Consider the following 14,654-nt stretch of genomic DNA (forward strand, 5'->3'; position numbering starts at 1 on the left):
CCAATGGAAGTCATGAATATGAGCAATCTGTTCAAAATTCCATGATGCAACAAGCAAATTACTCAAAGTTCAAGCCCGCACTTGCCATGAGTACTCAGCTTACCTCCTGAAACTCATACCCATGCACTCTCTCTTAATCATTCAATATATTTAAGAGAACACTTATCACACTTTCATGCATATTACTAATTCATATGCTAAGTCATAAGTACAATAATCTAATGCATACTCCGAGCCGCGCCAAGCTAAACACAATGCCAAGCTCGTGCTCATCATAGGCTCATGCCAAGCACATGCTCACGTCAATACTCATGCCAAGCACATGCTCACGTTAATGCTCATGTCAAGCACTGCTCATGCCAAGCTTGCGCTTATGCCAAACTCATGCTCATGCCAAGCTCATGCTCAAGCCAAGCAGATCCACGACCAAGAGGAATACGCCAAGCCTTTAAACAAGTTCATGCTAGGCAAAGAAAACCCAAGCAAGCATGATACTATGCATACAATCATCAAACATACATACAAAGCCATGCCAAGCTCCTCCCTAGGGTCGTGCATTTATCATAGATCATATGAGAGTCATGCCAAGCCTATTCTCCTAAGCATGTACATTTCAAAGTCCACGCACTCTCCCTTGGTCCGCTAAATGATTAAGGCAACATTAAGCCAAAACTATCAATGCACATGCCTAAGCATAGTTGCACAAGCTCAAGCAAATTTAAGACAAGCATAAAACAACTCATTCTACACATAATCAAGCATGTAGAAGCCAAGCAAAGAAAATAGAACTTTTCACGCACCATGCGAAACAAACCATCAAGCATATCTATAAGCCAAATGCAAATAAATACTTTTATGCTCTCTATTTTCATTATGCACATCCTACTTTACTCTAACCACATATCATATTTAACACACATACTTACCTATTTCGTTTTAACTTTCTTTTCATTTGTCAATTATTTTGCAAATGCTTTTATTGTCATGCTCATGCTTTACAAAACATATACGCGGCTTCTAACCGTATTGGTCCTTCCGTTTTTCGAGTTCAAGTTCACTCTCATTTTACTCTAATTCATTATCAATTTTACTTTTACTTAACTCATTCTCGTTATCTTATGCTTACTTATTTTATTCATTGTCCTCGTAAACACAAGCACTCTTCTGTAATGCAAATCACGCAAATGCTTCAAATTCTCATGCGGCTAACTCTCTCAAATTTCATGCTTCTATACACTTGGTTTTCATGCTTACCTTAGATTACTTTCTTATTGATTATGTAGCATATTTCATAGTCATTGCATAGCCTACATAATCAAGGGGGCTAATGTTGATGCCCAAAAAATCCAGCTATCAGGCCCAATTCATTTCTCGAGCCCAATCAGCAAATTATAACGACAATCATCATGCCACGCATGTGGACCCCAGCCACATTCACGCATTTGGGGCTTGCAAGAGCGGGTGTGGTGTGGAAGGTAACGGAAAAGCATGAGGCCCATTATTAGTTTTAGGCTTGTTGGTAATTTCGGACTTGGGGACCGAAATTCAAGCTCAACAGCCCAATTCTGATTATGGGCAAGTGAAGAAGAAAGAACCCAAAAACCACTCAATTACAACAAACACTTCTCTTTACCCAATATATTCAATTATTTTCCTTAAACTAGACATCTCAAGTACTATATCACCTTCTTTTACACACAAGCCAATTCTCTACCCGTAACTCCCCTTTTTCCAGCAGCAAATCTTGGAACCACAATTCTTGGATTACAGCAGCAGAATTTCTGGAGTCACCGCAGCAGCAGGATTCCTGGGATTACAACAGCAAGATTTCTGGAACAGCAGCAGACCTAAGCCACCACCACTCTATAAATCGATGGTTATAGCTGCTGTGAAAAGGGGGACAAGCTAACTACAAGACAGCCCAAGCAACTCTCCCACTAGAAGGACAGAAGCCACAACAACCCAGAAACATCAAGCAAGAGATCAAGCCCTATCTTTGAATCCCTAGTAGCCATCAATTCCTCCCAATCAACCTTAACCCAAGACCAGAAATCATACCATTGCCGGAATCTCTTCTTCCGAAACTCATGCTTTTCTAGCTCCCACGCCATGCACATCTTGCCAAGCCTTTACTAAAGTTACATACTAATTCACTGCCGTGACTAGGGAGAGGAGCTGCTGGGAAGAAATCAACAGCTTTCTTCTTAGGACTTATTATCCTTCGAGGTCTGCTGGGCCTAGTTGCCGCTTACTCAGACGAAGGGGCAAAGTCTTGGGTCCTTACCCATGAATTTTAACTGCCGTACAACTCCGATCAAAATGCCCCTCACAGTGACCAACTGGTTTGGTGTTGGGCGGTTTTGGTACAACTTTGCCAAATACCTTTCTTTTCGCGCTAGAGAATCAAGTTCTGCCTGGATCGCATCTTTCCATTTTGGCCAGTCAGCTCTACGTTGACATTCATCAACGGAGCGTGGTTCGATATCATCAGTCTCAATAATCTCACGCGCCACTGAATACGCGAATACATCATCAATGATGATGGAGTTTCTTTCCCACGTCCCATGTACACTAGTGTAATTTACAGAGATCTCTACGTTCTCAGGGATAGGTTCTGACATTGAGGCGTCCCCCAATGATGTCTCTTGGACATAACCATAATCCGGAACATTCTCATGGGACGGATTTTGAGTATCGATGATCAAAGGATTTGTTTGTGCCTCATTCGCTCTCTTTCTAGGGCGAGTATCCTTCGAACCAATTGGTCTACCACGCTTCCTTGCGGGACCTGAGGCCATAGATGCCATATCATTGCCATGCTGGGCAATGGCGCCATCTCCTGGTGTCACAGGAGTGGCATGATGTCCAGTATTCGGGACATCGATCCTTGCAGGCACGTTTGCAGCAGGTATGTGTGATCTCATCACTTTGGCAACATCAGAAAACGCATCAGGCAGAGTGTCTGCTACGTTATGGAGCTCGATTATTCGTCGCACTTCAAGTTCGGACTGTGCGATACGGGGATCGAGATGAGACATAGTGGGGACAGACCACGACAATTCCTGTCATTCCTGTTGAACATCTGTGTTCTTATCTCCCCCTAACGATGGGAAGACTGCCTCATCAAAGTGACAATCCGCAAATCTAGCGGTAAAGAGATCGCCTGTCAAGGGTTCAAGATAGCGGACGATGGTTGGAGATTCATATCCAACATAAATGCCCATTCGTCGTTGTGGACCCATCTTAGTACGCTGTGGCGGCGTAATAGGCACATAAATGGCACACCCAAAAATGCGTAAGTGCGAGATATCAGGTTCGTACCCAGTCACTAGCTGTAACACAGAGTAAGATTGGGTTGCAGTGGGTCGTAGACAAATTAGCGTCGCTGCATGCAATATTGCATATCCCCAAGCAGAAACAGGGAGATTGGTGTGCATAACCAATGTCCGTGCTATCATCTGTAGTCGTTTGATAGCGGCTTCTGCGAGACCATTTTGGGTATGAACGTGGGGAACTGGATGCTCTACATCAATCCCTAGTGACATGCAATAGTCATCGAACGTTTTCGATGTAAACTCCCCAACATTATCAAGTCGAATTGACTTAATAGGATGGTCAGGGTAGTGAGCCCGTAGACGGATAATCTGGGCAAGGAGTTTAGCATAAGCAGCATTTCGAGTGGACAACATCGCGACATGTGACCAGCGTGTCGATGCATCAACCAATACCATAAAGTATTTAAAAGGTCCGCATGATGGTTGAATTGGTCCACAGATATCCCCTTGGATTCTCTGTAAGAATGGAATGACTATTTTAGGATCCTTTGCGTAGGACGGTCTCGGTCCTAATTTCCCGAAGGAACAGGCTTTGCAAAATGAGCGAGGGGCCTTAGAAGCAACCAATGAGGATTTTGGTTGGGCCTGAGCGTCTGTAGCGCTATTAGAAGCAAAATGTGTGACTACATCTCCCATCATGGCGTTGTAGCCATGGGAATTGTTGTTTATGGCGTCATGGCCATTGGGAGGAACAACCATGGCGTCATGCTCATGGTTGGCGCCTGTGGTGGCGTCATAACATGGGACTTGGGCGGCCCTATGGCGCCCCAAGACGGCTGCAGCGCCAGATGCTGCAATTGTTGCGGTCTTGCTAAGTCCAGGAATCAATTTTCGATTCTTGCTTCTTCTCACTCTGAAGAATGGATGTCCGTGTTAAGTCTTTAGTACACGGAGCATCATATCACGACCAGGATGTCCTAGTCGGTCATGCCAAAGCCAATATGTGTCTGAATCCAAGAGATCTTCTCTTATGACATTATTGGATTCAATAGGTCGAATTGTAGTGACATAAAGTCCACTAGATTGACACATAAGCTTCTCCAAGATGCGCTTTCGTCTGCAATCATTAGAGGTAATGCAAAGGAACTCCTTTCCGTTCTCATTATGCGTTTCCGCATGGAATCCGTTGGCTCTTATATCTTTGAAGCTCAATAAGGTTCCATTTGCCTTAGGAGCGTAGAGAGTTTCAATGACTTTAATCAAGGTGCCATTTGGAAATAGGAATTGGGCCATTCCATGTCCTTGAACTAAACCTGATGGCCCAGCCATCGTAGTCACAGATGAATATGTAGGCAACATCTCCAAGAATAATTGCCTATGTCGTAGAATGGTGTGCGTAGTCGCATTATCCGCAAGACATTGTAGTTCATCCATTCCTAAAAGAAAAGCTCATAATTAAAAAGGAGTCATAAAGAAAAGAACTCAACTTTTATTAATATGACAAACGGAATTACATCATCGTTTCTTTGACCAAGGAAAATCTAATCCAATAAACTAGCTAATGCAAAACAATTGTAGTCGTCTAACTCCTTTCGGTAATTCCAATGCAAATGTGACCAGGTAATTAGTAGGGAGATGTCGGTGGAGCAAAGCTCGCTTAAGTACCACTTATCTCAAAACCTTCCTAGACATCACACTTACATTGAGTACGCCTACTTTGAAGAAAGATTAATACCATTGGCATCTACTACAAAAATAATATGGCAATTGCCTACATCTCTTGGAAAATAAAAAGACTTAATCAAAATCGCCAGTTTCTGGGTCTTGATCCTTGTAGTCTTCCACCCTTAGATCCAGATCGCCATCTTGATCTTCTTGTTCCATGTAGTTTGCCTCCCTTGCTTCACGATACGTCTTGTATGCGTTTGCAACATTCTGGGGTGCTTTACATGCTTTGGCCCAATGTTCAGTTGATCCACATCGAAAACAAACATCATTATGGTCAGGCTCCCTTGATCGAGGCGCCTTTGGGGCGCGATTTGGACGACCATTGCTCTTGGTGGCGTTACCACCATGGTCGGAGGCTCCGTCTCTCTCTCTCTTCACACGTTGACCTCCACGGTTCTGTGCACACCACTCTAGGCGATTTCCTTCCTCTTTAGGGCGAGAATATGGACCAGAACGTCCAGAATTGTCCCTACTCTTAGGGTTTCACTCCTTGCGTCCTCCCTTGGGGGCGCGACTGTAGTTAGACTCTGGAATAGACTTAGTTCCCACGGGTCTAGCATTATATTTCTTCACAAGAATATTGTCGTGCTTTTCAGCTACGTTCATGGCGCCAATGAGCTCATGAAATCTTGTGATACGTCCTGCATTCACATCAATCCGATAATTCTTTGAAATCATCAGGGCAGAGACGGGGAAGGTAGAGAGAGTCTTCTCGATCAACATCGTATCAGTTATGGCTTGGCCACAAAACTCCATCAGAGACTTGATACGAAGGGCTTCCGAGTTATAATCAAGCACAGACTTGAAATCACAAAAGCGGAGGCTGTGCCATCGCACTTCTAAATCAGGAAGCAGGGAGTCACGAACGTTGCCAAATCGCTGCTCAAGTTCTACCCATAGCTTTCTTGGGTCCTCCTCATTGAGGTATTCACTTTGGAGCGCGTCATTCATGTGCCTTGTCATGAGAATGATGGCTTTAGCTTGTTTTGCTTCAACAGCAGTAGCTTGCTCAATGGAGAGCACGTTCTGACTAGGCTCTTGGATGGCTCCCAAAAGTCCATCAGCCTTAAGATGTTGGCGCACATCTCGGACCCACCTATGGTATCCAGCGCCAGTTGTCTCCAGTGGAACAAAGTTCAACTTGTTCAGGTTACTCATCCTGAAAAACATCACAAGATTAGGGTTAGTTTTGGAGCGAAAAAGGCTACCACGAAAAACTATTAAATTTCTGAGCGTAGTCGCTTCCAAGAAATTAGGGATTTTCTTAGCGTAGTCGCTTCCAAGAAAATCCAATTCCAAGAGGGGTTTTGGATTAGATCGAAACAACGATGTATGTGGTCGATCGTTTTCTTCTCAACAAACTCTAAGTTTGGAGGACTCTACAAGCTCCAAGCTTGGAGTGAGCACGAACCCCACAGTTCAGCTATTGGTCTCCCCTATGAAGAAGAAAGGGGGGTAGAAGAAGGGATGTTGGAAGTCCCCGAGAAAAGAAGAAGAAATTGAAAAACTTCAAAAACGGGAACTTTTAGAAAAGTTTACCTTGAAAAGATGCCGGAAATCTTGACCGGAAAAGATGTCGAAGGTGACCGGAAAAAGGTTGCCGGAGGTGGCCGGAGGTGGTGGCCGGAGCTAGGTTGGGCTGTGCAGGGCAGTTGCCGGGGCTGCTGCAGGGCTTGTGCGGAGGCTGTGCAGGGCTTGCAGGCAGATGCTCGGCAGGGGCTAGGCAGCTGTCGGCAGATGCAGGCACAAGGGTGATCAGGCCTCGGCAGGGGTTATGCGGAGCTTTCGGCAGATGTCGACAGGGGCAGGCACAGGGGTGCGCAGGGCTCTCGGCAGTTGTCGACAGGACTCGGCAGGAGGTTTGCATGAGCTGTCGGCAGATCTCGGCAGGTGCAGGCACATGGCTCGGCAGATCTCGGCAGCTACTCGGCAGCTTTCGGCAGGGCTTGCAGGGGGCAAGCATAGGGCAGGCTCAAGGCAGGGGCCGGTTCGGATTTTCTGACGGCCGGTTCAGGTCTATTCCTGCCGGTTCCGGTGGTTCCGCCGCCGGTTCTGGGCTCCTTGGGATTAGGGCTTCGATATGTGGGGCGGTGGTTGCAGGATTTTGAAGGTTACAAAATTAGGGTTTTCATGGTTAGGGCTTCGTGTTGATAACGTGTTGTAGAGAAACTGAAATTGAGAGGAATTTGCTGTGTGTTCTCATTGATAATAGGGGCCTCTTTATATAGAGGATTACAATACATAGAGTCTGAATCATACAAGGAAAGATAATCTCTAGATTCTTCTAATTAAACCCTATTACCACTAGGTCAAGTAACCTAGAGTTTGGACCAAACACATATTAGGGTTTTACTTGAGCAATTATGATTTTGTTAGGAAACTTTAATATATTATAGTTTTTTTATTGGTATAAATTAAATGTGAGATTTTCATTAAAAAAAATATCTTTTAATTGGATATGTCATATAAGGATATTCTTGGAAATAGAAATGGGTTACATAAGTAAATTTAATAATCGAAATTAAAATGTAGGGTGTAATGAACAACTAGAGTGACCAAAGAAAATGGTAGGGTGGAAATAGCCGGACCCATGAAAATATTACATACAAGAACACAAGAAGAAATTAAAATTTTTTGAATAAAAATATTGAATTTTAGTTCTTAGTGCCGTCCAAGTAGGGTTTAGTGTCTTTTTCTTTTCTATGGGCGGAACGTTAGTTAGAGTAGGTGATTGATAATATTTGCCATCAACCTTATCACCCTCCCGATCACCTTTTCCAAATCCTGTATTTCATTATCCTTCTCTTTTTTAAACAAATGGGAGTTTTGTTTCAGTGCACTTTATTATGTAGATCAAAGTGGAAAGGAATATAGTGTGCACTTTCTGAATCCTTAGATGAGGAAGGAATTACAAAAGAAAAGAAAAAAGACCCATTTGTATACTTTTTTGCCACAATATGATCTGGAATCATGGGACTGTTCGGCTTAATATTCTGTTTTGAAATCATTCATTAAAAATCAAAGGGGAATAACCCAATGGAAAGAGCCCAAACAAGGCCCAATTACAAGTAAACCTAACAAGGAAAATTATTACTCAACCAAAATCCACATAGATAGGGCAAAAGAGTGTAACCCTAAAAATTTAGAAAAACATTATCTCCTACAATACAACAGCCGCCACCCAAGCCATCCATGCCGCCGTCGCCGCAGCCGCTGCCCGGAGTAAAAAGGTAGGGAAAAGTGCCATATCGAGGAGATAAAATCCAAATAACCGCTGCCAAAACAATCCCAAAACACAAATCCAATCGAAACTAAGGTAATGAGATGATAAATTGGAGCCAAACCCACACACTAACACTCTCTTCTCCACCAGAGAAACTCAAACCGGGAAGAAACCGACGCTACCGAAATGGGACAGAAGCCAATAGCAAAGAAAAAATCCAATGGTGAATGGGGGGTGAAACACCCATGCGTGAGCACCTATACACCTCTAGGTAAGTGTTTCTCACTTTTAAGAGGTAGCCATAAGAATCTTCAAGGAACAAGTATTTGGTAGTTGGAGGGGAGTTTATGTGAGGAAATGGGTGAGGGGAATCATGGAGGTTTGTGGATTTGAAAATTTTCTGGGATGTTTGACAAAGAAAGAAGGAACAAAGTCCTCTAAATCTGAACATAAGTCAGGAAATCACCACAAAGAGGGTATAAAGCCACCACAGAGGATGTAAAGCCACCATAGAGGGTGTGAGAGAATCAAGGGAGATGAAGTGAGTGCAAGACAGAGCAAGGAGAGCCCCCCCCCCCCCCCCCCCAACTCTCAAGCCACCGATCGAGATCCGGAGGGATCACAATCTGGGGAAAAGAGAAGGGGGAGAGAACTATAGTTCTAGATCTGGTTTCTCTCTCTAAGTTTAGAGAGAGAGGCTCTCGGGGGCTCTTAACAAATTTCTTTTTCGGGTTAATATTCTTTAGTGATGAAAGAACACAGAAGCTAAACAGAAACAGAATTTTGTTTTTGTAAAGTGGGAGAGTACTTTATCTTTTGTGATAGATCTCTTTCAACCTCTAGTCTTTCCCATCACACTTGGCTACCCATGTTGGAATTTTTGGATACTATTTTATTTTTATTTTTTATATTGTTTTTTGCAATATATATATATATTGCAAAAAACAATATAAAAAATAAAAATAAAATAGTATCCAAAAATTCCAATATAAAAACAATATATATATATACACAGATATATATATACAGATCCTATCCAGAGCGGAGCTCCGCTTTGAAAATTAACGTGTGAAGTTCGAGTTTTTGGTCACTTTTTGGTCGCATATCCACATCTCGACTATTCAGTTTTTAGGTACTAGTGTATAGATCATCTCTGCAAATTTTCAGCCAAAATGATGATCGTTAAGGTATTGTTAACTGCCTTAAAGCTAGTACGGTTCAGGTTGACAGATTCAGTCCGTCCATTGGTTTAAGCGAGTTAGATACCTTAACAATCATCAACTTGGCTGAAAATTTGCAGAGATGATCTATACACTAGTACCTAAAAACTGAACGGTCGAGATGTGGATATGCGACCGAAAAGTGACGCAAAACTCGAACTTCACAAGTTAATTTCAAAGCGGAGCTCCGCTCTGGATAGGATCTGATATATATATATATATTCGCAATTAGATGATCACATAATAATTAACTACTAATTGTTCTTGATACACTGTATTGTAATAATTGTATTGCTTTCAGTATCCGGACTTTCTGGGAGTAGATCAGGTTTCTGTTGGCATGGGCTTGCTAGCTGGTTCGACTATAATGCTCATAACAGTAGTATGGGGTTCATGTGTTTTTATTGGCAAGTGCGATATTGAGAATAATGTTGCCATTATTGAGAATAATGTTGCCATAGATAACAAAGATACTAAAGGGTTGAGCTTAACAGGTAGAAAATCACATGTTCCGTTTGGATCCATCTATGGTAAATGTATTCTTAAATTTGCTCTGCACTTTGGGCACTGAGGAATTATTTAGATATTCAAATTTCTAGATGAAAATTCAATGTCTCTTGGCTTATTTGTTATTCCTAAATTCATTTCAAGGGAAAGGGTATACTTGGTTATAATACTTGCGTACCTTTTTCTGCTCAGTTCTTGTGATAGAGTTGTGACCTTCTCGGGGCCCTAATACACCTTCCCAGTCTCTGCTTCAGAACAAGTCATGTTTCTAACAAACAAACTGGACTAATTAACCTTGTTCAATTGAACAAAACCTACATTTGATGGGGTTCCTTATGTGTTTCAAAAGGATCTTGACTATATCAATAAATAAAGTAAACAGGGTTTATCTTATGCCTACTTGCAGTCAGTGATGCATTTGATGTAGTAACTTATGTACATAACTAAATAATTGATCACATTCATAATAGATTTTGTGTACCGGTTCACGTTAAATGCCACCACGACCAAGTCTTTTCCGATGATTGTGTTTCTCACTTAAGACTAAAAGGGAAATATCTTATTTATAAGTATGGATAAACTAATTAAAGCTCTTCATAATTGCAGGTTCTGGTGTCACTACTGATACCCTGACTAGCTATTCTGCAATAATTATGGCTGTATCTGTCATCCCATTTATTGTTGCACAGCTCCTCAGTTCCACCTATTTAAGACAGTTGGCAATTTTAATCGGACTAGTTCTTTCTCTTGCACTATTGATTTCGTACTGCATGTATCAGGTAGCTGTCATATATAGAAATTACATGTATTATTTGTCTGACAAGTGTTTGAGTTTATATTTGCTGGACTTACAAAGACGTATTTGTTGAATTATTTTCTCCCTAGATTGTAAATTGCAATTTCCTTTTATCTAGTTAAGGGTGCCATCTAATAACTTTGACCATTCTTTCTTGCTGTAATTTTATTTTGTATACATGATGCATGCAATGATTCTAATTGTGCTGAGCGAAAGCAAGTATTGATATCCTATTATCCTACAAAAAGATTAAAAAAAAATCACTGGACATCAGTTACATACTTGACAATGCAAGAACTCTTTTGGGCCCAAATTGGGGGTGTTGGTTATTCTATATCTTTGGTTGGTGTATGCAAGTTTCTTCAACAGCCGGATTATTTTAGTTTCTATTAATAGATGGGATTCAAACCATTCCATGGGTGTGTTCCTATCTCCTACTAAGCTTAGTGTTTGCATGGCTTAACTTGGCATCTTGCACATAATTAGATGTGTTGAGGTTGTTACTTGTTTAAATGATAGTAATATCAGCACTGAAAATCATGTCCCGACAACCTTTTGTTCTCAGAAGCAGAATCCCCCTTGATTCTGTAGGTTCCTCTATTAAAAAGAACTGGCCTTGATTGTAGCCATTTATGTAAATTGGCTCTGTCATGCTAAAGTTTTGGAACCTGTTCTGATTCAGTCAGGTGGTTAGTACTGTTATTGTCTGTAATGTGTTTCAATTTCTCTTTAGACTTGAGGCGTATTTGGGTTATTATCGACTTTTCATATATTTAGTTGGTGATAACAGGTATTTGAGCCATGGATCCAGAGGAGACGCCTTGCTTATGCAAAGCACAAGCATGTTATATCAGGACTTCTTAAACATCTAAAGAAGCGTGCATTGGGAAAGCTCCTTGACGAAAACGGCATAGTCAATGAAGCTGTTATATACAAGTTAGTGTTGTTTATGCTTTATAGTATTATGCTGGAGTAATTCTCCGTGTCTTTACTTTGCCTCATTTAAATCTTGGAGATTGTTGTAAATGCTCTCTTTTCTGATTATGTGAACGGCAGGTTATTTGACACAATTGATACGGACAGCAATAAACATCTTTCACTTGCTGAGTTGAGAGCACTGATGGTTGGAATCCGGTTTGATGAAATAGAGTTGGATAAGGATGATGCTGTAGATAAAGTGATGAAAGATTTTGACACTTCTCATGATAGTCAGATATCGCGTGAAGAATTCAAAGTTGGTGTCCAAAAATGGCTTAATGAGGCAAAACATGCAGGAAACTCCACTTCTTACTCTGGTAGTCGCACTGAGAAAATTTTAGATGACTTCCATGAGGTAAGATCTTCTTAATGAAACTTTAAGACTTCATCATGATGCTAAACAACTCACTTCTTGGAAATTATATACAGCAAACAAAGAAAGAGCATCAGCTTATTGTGAGGGGGGAAGAGCAAAGCGATGAGGTTGTCGAGGGTGTTGATAATCCCAAGAAAACCTCAATCAAAGCGGGGTTGATGTTGTTGGCCGGAACTCTGATTGCGGCTGCATTTGCTGATCCCCTGGTAGATGCTGTTGATAATTTCTCAGATGCCACAAGCATTCCAACTTTCTTCATTTCATTCATTGCACTACCTTTGGCTACTAATTCTAGTGAGGCTGTATCTGCGATAATCTTTGCCAGCCGTAAAAAGAAAAGGACTGCCTCACTAACATTTTCTGAGGTTTGTATCCAACATCTCTTCTCTTTATCTTTAATCACTTGGAAACCCGAAAATGCTTGACAAAGAGGAGAAAAATATTGGTTCAAGTAGCTTTTCTGCTATTATGGTTGTTTCTTTGTTTGTTTGTGTTTTCTGTTTGACTGTAATATTTTCCCTAGTGAATCAAGAAATATTGACCTCTTTTCCCTGTGTTTATTTTTTGCAGTTGTATGGTGCAGTAACCATGAATAACGTCCTCTGCCTATCAGTATTTTTGGCCCTGGTTTATGTTAGGGGATTAACATGGGACTTCTCCGCTGAAGTCCTCGTCATTGTTATCGTTTGCGTTGTGATGGGTGTTTTTGGCGGTTTACGCACCACCTTCCCTCTTTGGACAACGTCCATCGCTTACCTACTTTACCCGTTCTCCCTGGTACTGGTTTATGTTCTGGATTATATTTTTGGCTGGTCATAGACTCCGGACGTTATATGGATTCATTATTCTCCCTGGCACTGGTTTATGTTCTGGATTATTTTTGGCTGGTCATAGACTCCGGATGTCATATTGATTCATTAGGTTGCTCATAGTTTTCATTCTGTTTGTATCCTAGATTTCTATGGTCTTTAATAATATTACCGTTGTGAGTAGGCATTCAGTTTCATTAGCAACTAGTGAGATGTATCCTGGTACGTATATTTGTTAGGAATTTGACCTAAAATTCCTCGGAAGCAGACAAGTGCAAAACAATATAGATAAACGATCGAGAAAACAAACACGAACTTGTTAACGAGGTTCAGCAAAGAACTTTGCCTACGTCCCTGGGCTGCTTGGGTTTCACTATAGAAGAAGAAGAATACACGAACAAGAATACAAGAATCTCTCACAAGAAGTTCTCACCAACTCTCAAGACCTCACTTGCTCTCTCTGTTTAATGCTTCAAAGACTTGATCTACTACTACAACCTATGCCCTTATTTATAGATATCTAACTAGATCCTATAAGACATTGGAAACCTATTCCCAATAGACATAGAAACCATTACCAAGTAGGATTATGTAAGCAGGTAGGAAACAATCAAAACTCCTCTTTGATCAAGGATTAACAAATCCTTATCCTATGTGGAATCGGATCCACACACCCAACAATCTTCCACTTGGAGCCGATTACGCTAGTAGCTAACATTCTTCAATACTCTTCAATCATAGCCAACACAAAACCCATTATCATAGCCAACATCTCCTTCTTCAAACTTGGAGACCAACTGAAGCCAAGCACAGCTTCAGTTTACTTATTGACACAGACTTAGTCAACATATCAGCAGGATTCTCACTTCCTTGAATCTTCAACAATTGCAGCACTTCATTCTCCACGAGTTCTCGTATGTAGTGATACTTCATAGGAATGTGTTTAGTCCTTGAATGAAAAGCAGGGTTCTTTGCCAAGTGAATTGCACTTTGACTATCACTGTGCAATGCACAATTCTCTTGCTTTTTACCCAATTCCTCCAACAGACCCTTTAGCCACACCATCTCCTTACCAGCCTCTGAGACTGCTACATACTCGGACTCCGTTGTAGACAGGGCCACTTGCCCTTGCAAATTTGAGACCCAAGATACAGCAGCACCACCCACAGTATACACATAACCAGTAGTACTCCGACAAGTATCATGATCTCCTGCCAAGTCTGCATCAACATATCCTTGTAGTTCAGCACTACCTCTATTGAAACAAAGAGACATATCAGTAGTACCCCAAAGATACCTCATGATCCACTTCATAGCCTCCCAATGTTGCTTTCCTGGATTACTCGTGTACCTACTCACAACTCCAACTACATGAGCAATATCGGGTCTAGTACACACCATAGCATACATTAAGCATCCAACTGCCGATGCATAAGGTACATTCTTCATATATTCTTTCTCTTTTTCGCTCTTGGGTGATTGTTCCTTGGACAATTTAAAGTGAGCCGCGAACGGTGTTCCTACAGCCTTTGATTCATCCATATTGAATCGCTTAAGCACCTTCTCAACATACTCCGCTTGTGAAAGCTTCAGAGTACCAGCCACTTTATCACGGATAATCTTTATACCTAAGATTTTCTTCGCCTCACCCAAATCCTTCATCACGAACTGGTTTGACATCTCTCTCTCTTGAACTTCTCAATCTCATTGAAGTCTTCCCCAGCTATCAACATATCATCCAC

General features: G+C 41.5%; 1 protein-coding gene across 1 annotated transcript; it reads left to right on the top strand.

Annotated features, from left to right (window-relative positions):
• The first annotated feature begins 8,599 nt into the window (after nucleotides 1-8,599).
• On the top strand, nucleotides 8,600-13,109 carry LOC133730956 (sodium/calcium exchanger NCL-like). Its single transcript, XM_062158452.1, has 7 exons — nucleotides 8,600-8,605; nucleotides 9,748-9,976; nucleotides 10,560-10,732; nucleotides 11,540-11,685; nucleotides 11,806-12,082; nucleotides 12,157-12,468; nucleotides 12,674-13,109. The coding sequence occupies exons 1-7, from the start codon at nucleotides 8,600-8,602 to the stop codon at nucleotides 12,920-12,922; spliced, it is 1,392 nt and encodes a 463-aa protein (XP_062014436.1). The 3' UTR covers nucleotides 12,923-13,109.
• The last annotated feature ends 1,545 nt before the right edge of the window (nucleotides 13,110-14,654 follow it).

The sequence above is a fragment of the Rosa rugosa genome, chromosome 2, assembly GCF_958449725.1.
Source record: "Rosa rugosa chromosome 2, drRosRugo1.1, whole genome shotgun sequence".
NCBI classification, from domain to species: domain Eukaryota; kingdom Viridiplantae; phylum Streptophyta; class Magnoliopsida; order Rosales; family Rosaceae; genus Rosa; species Rosa rugosa.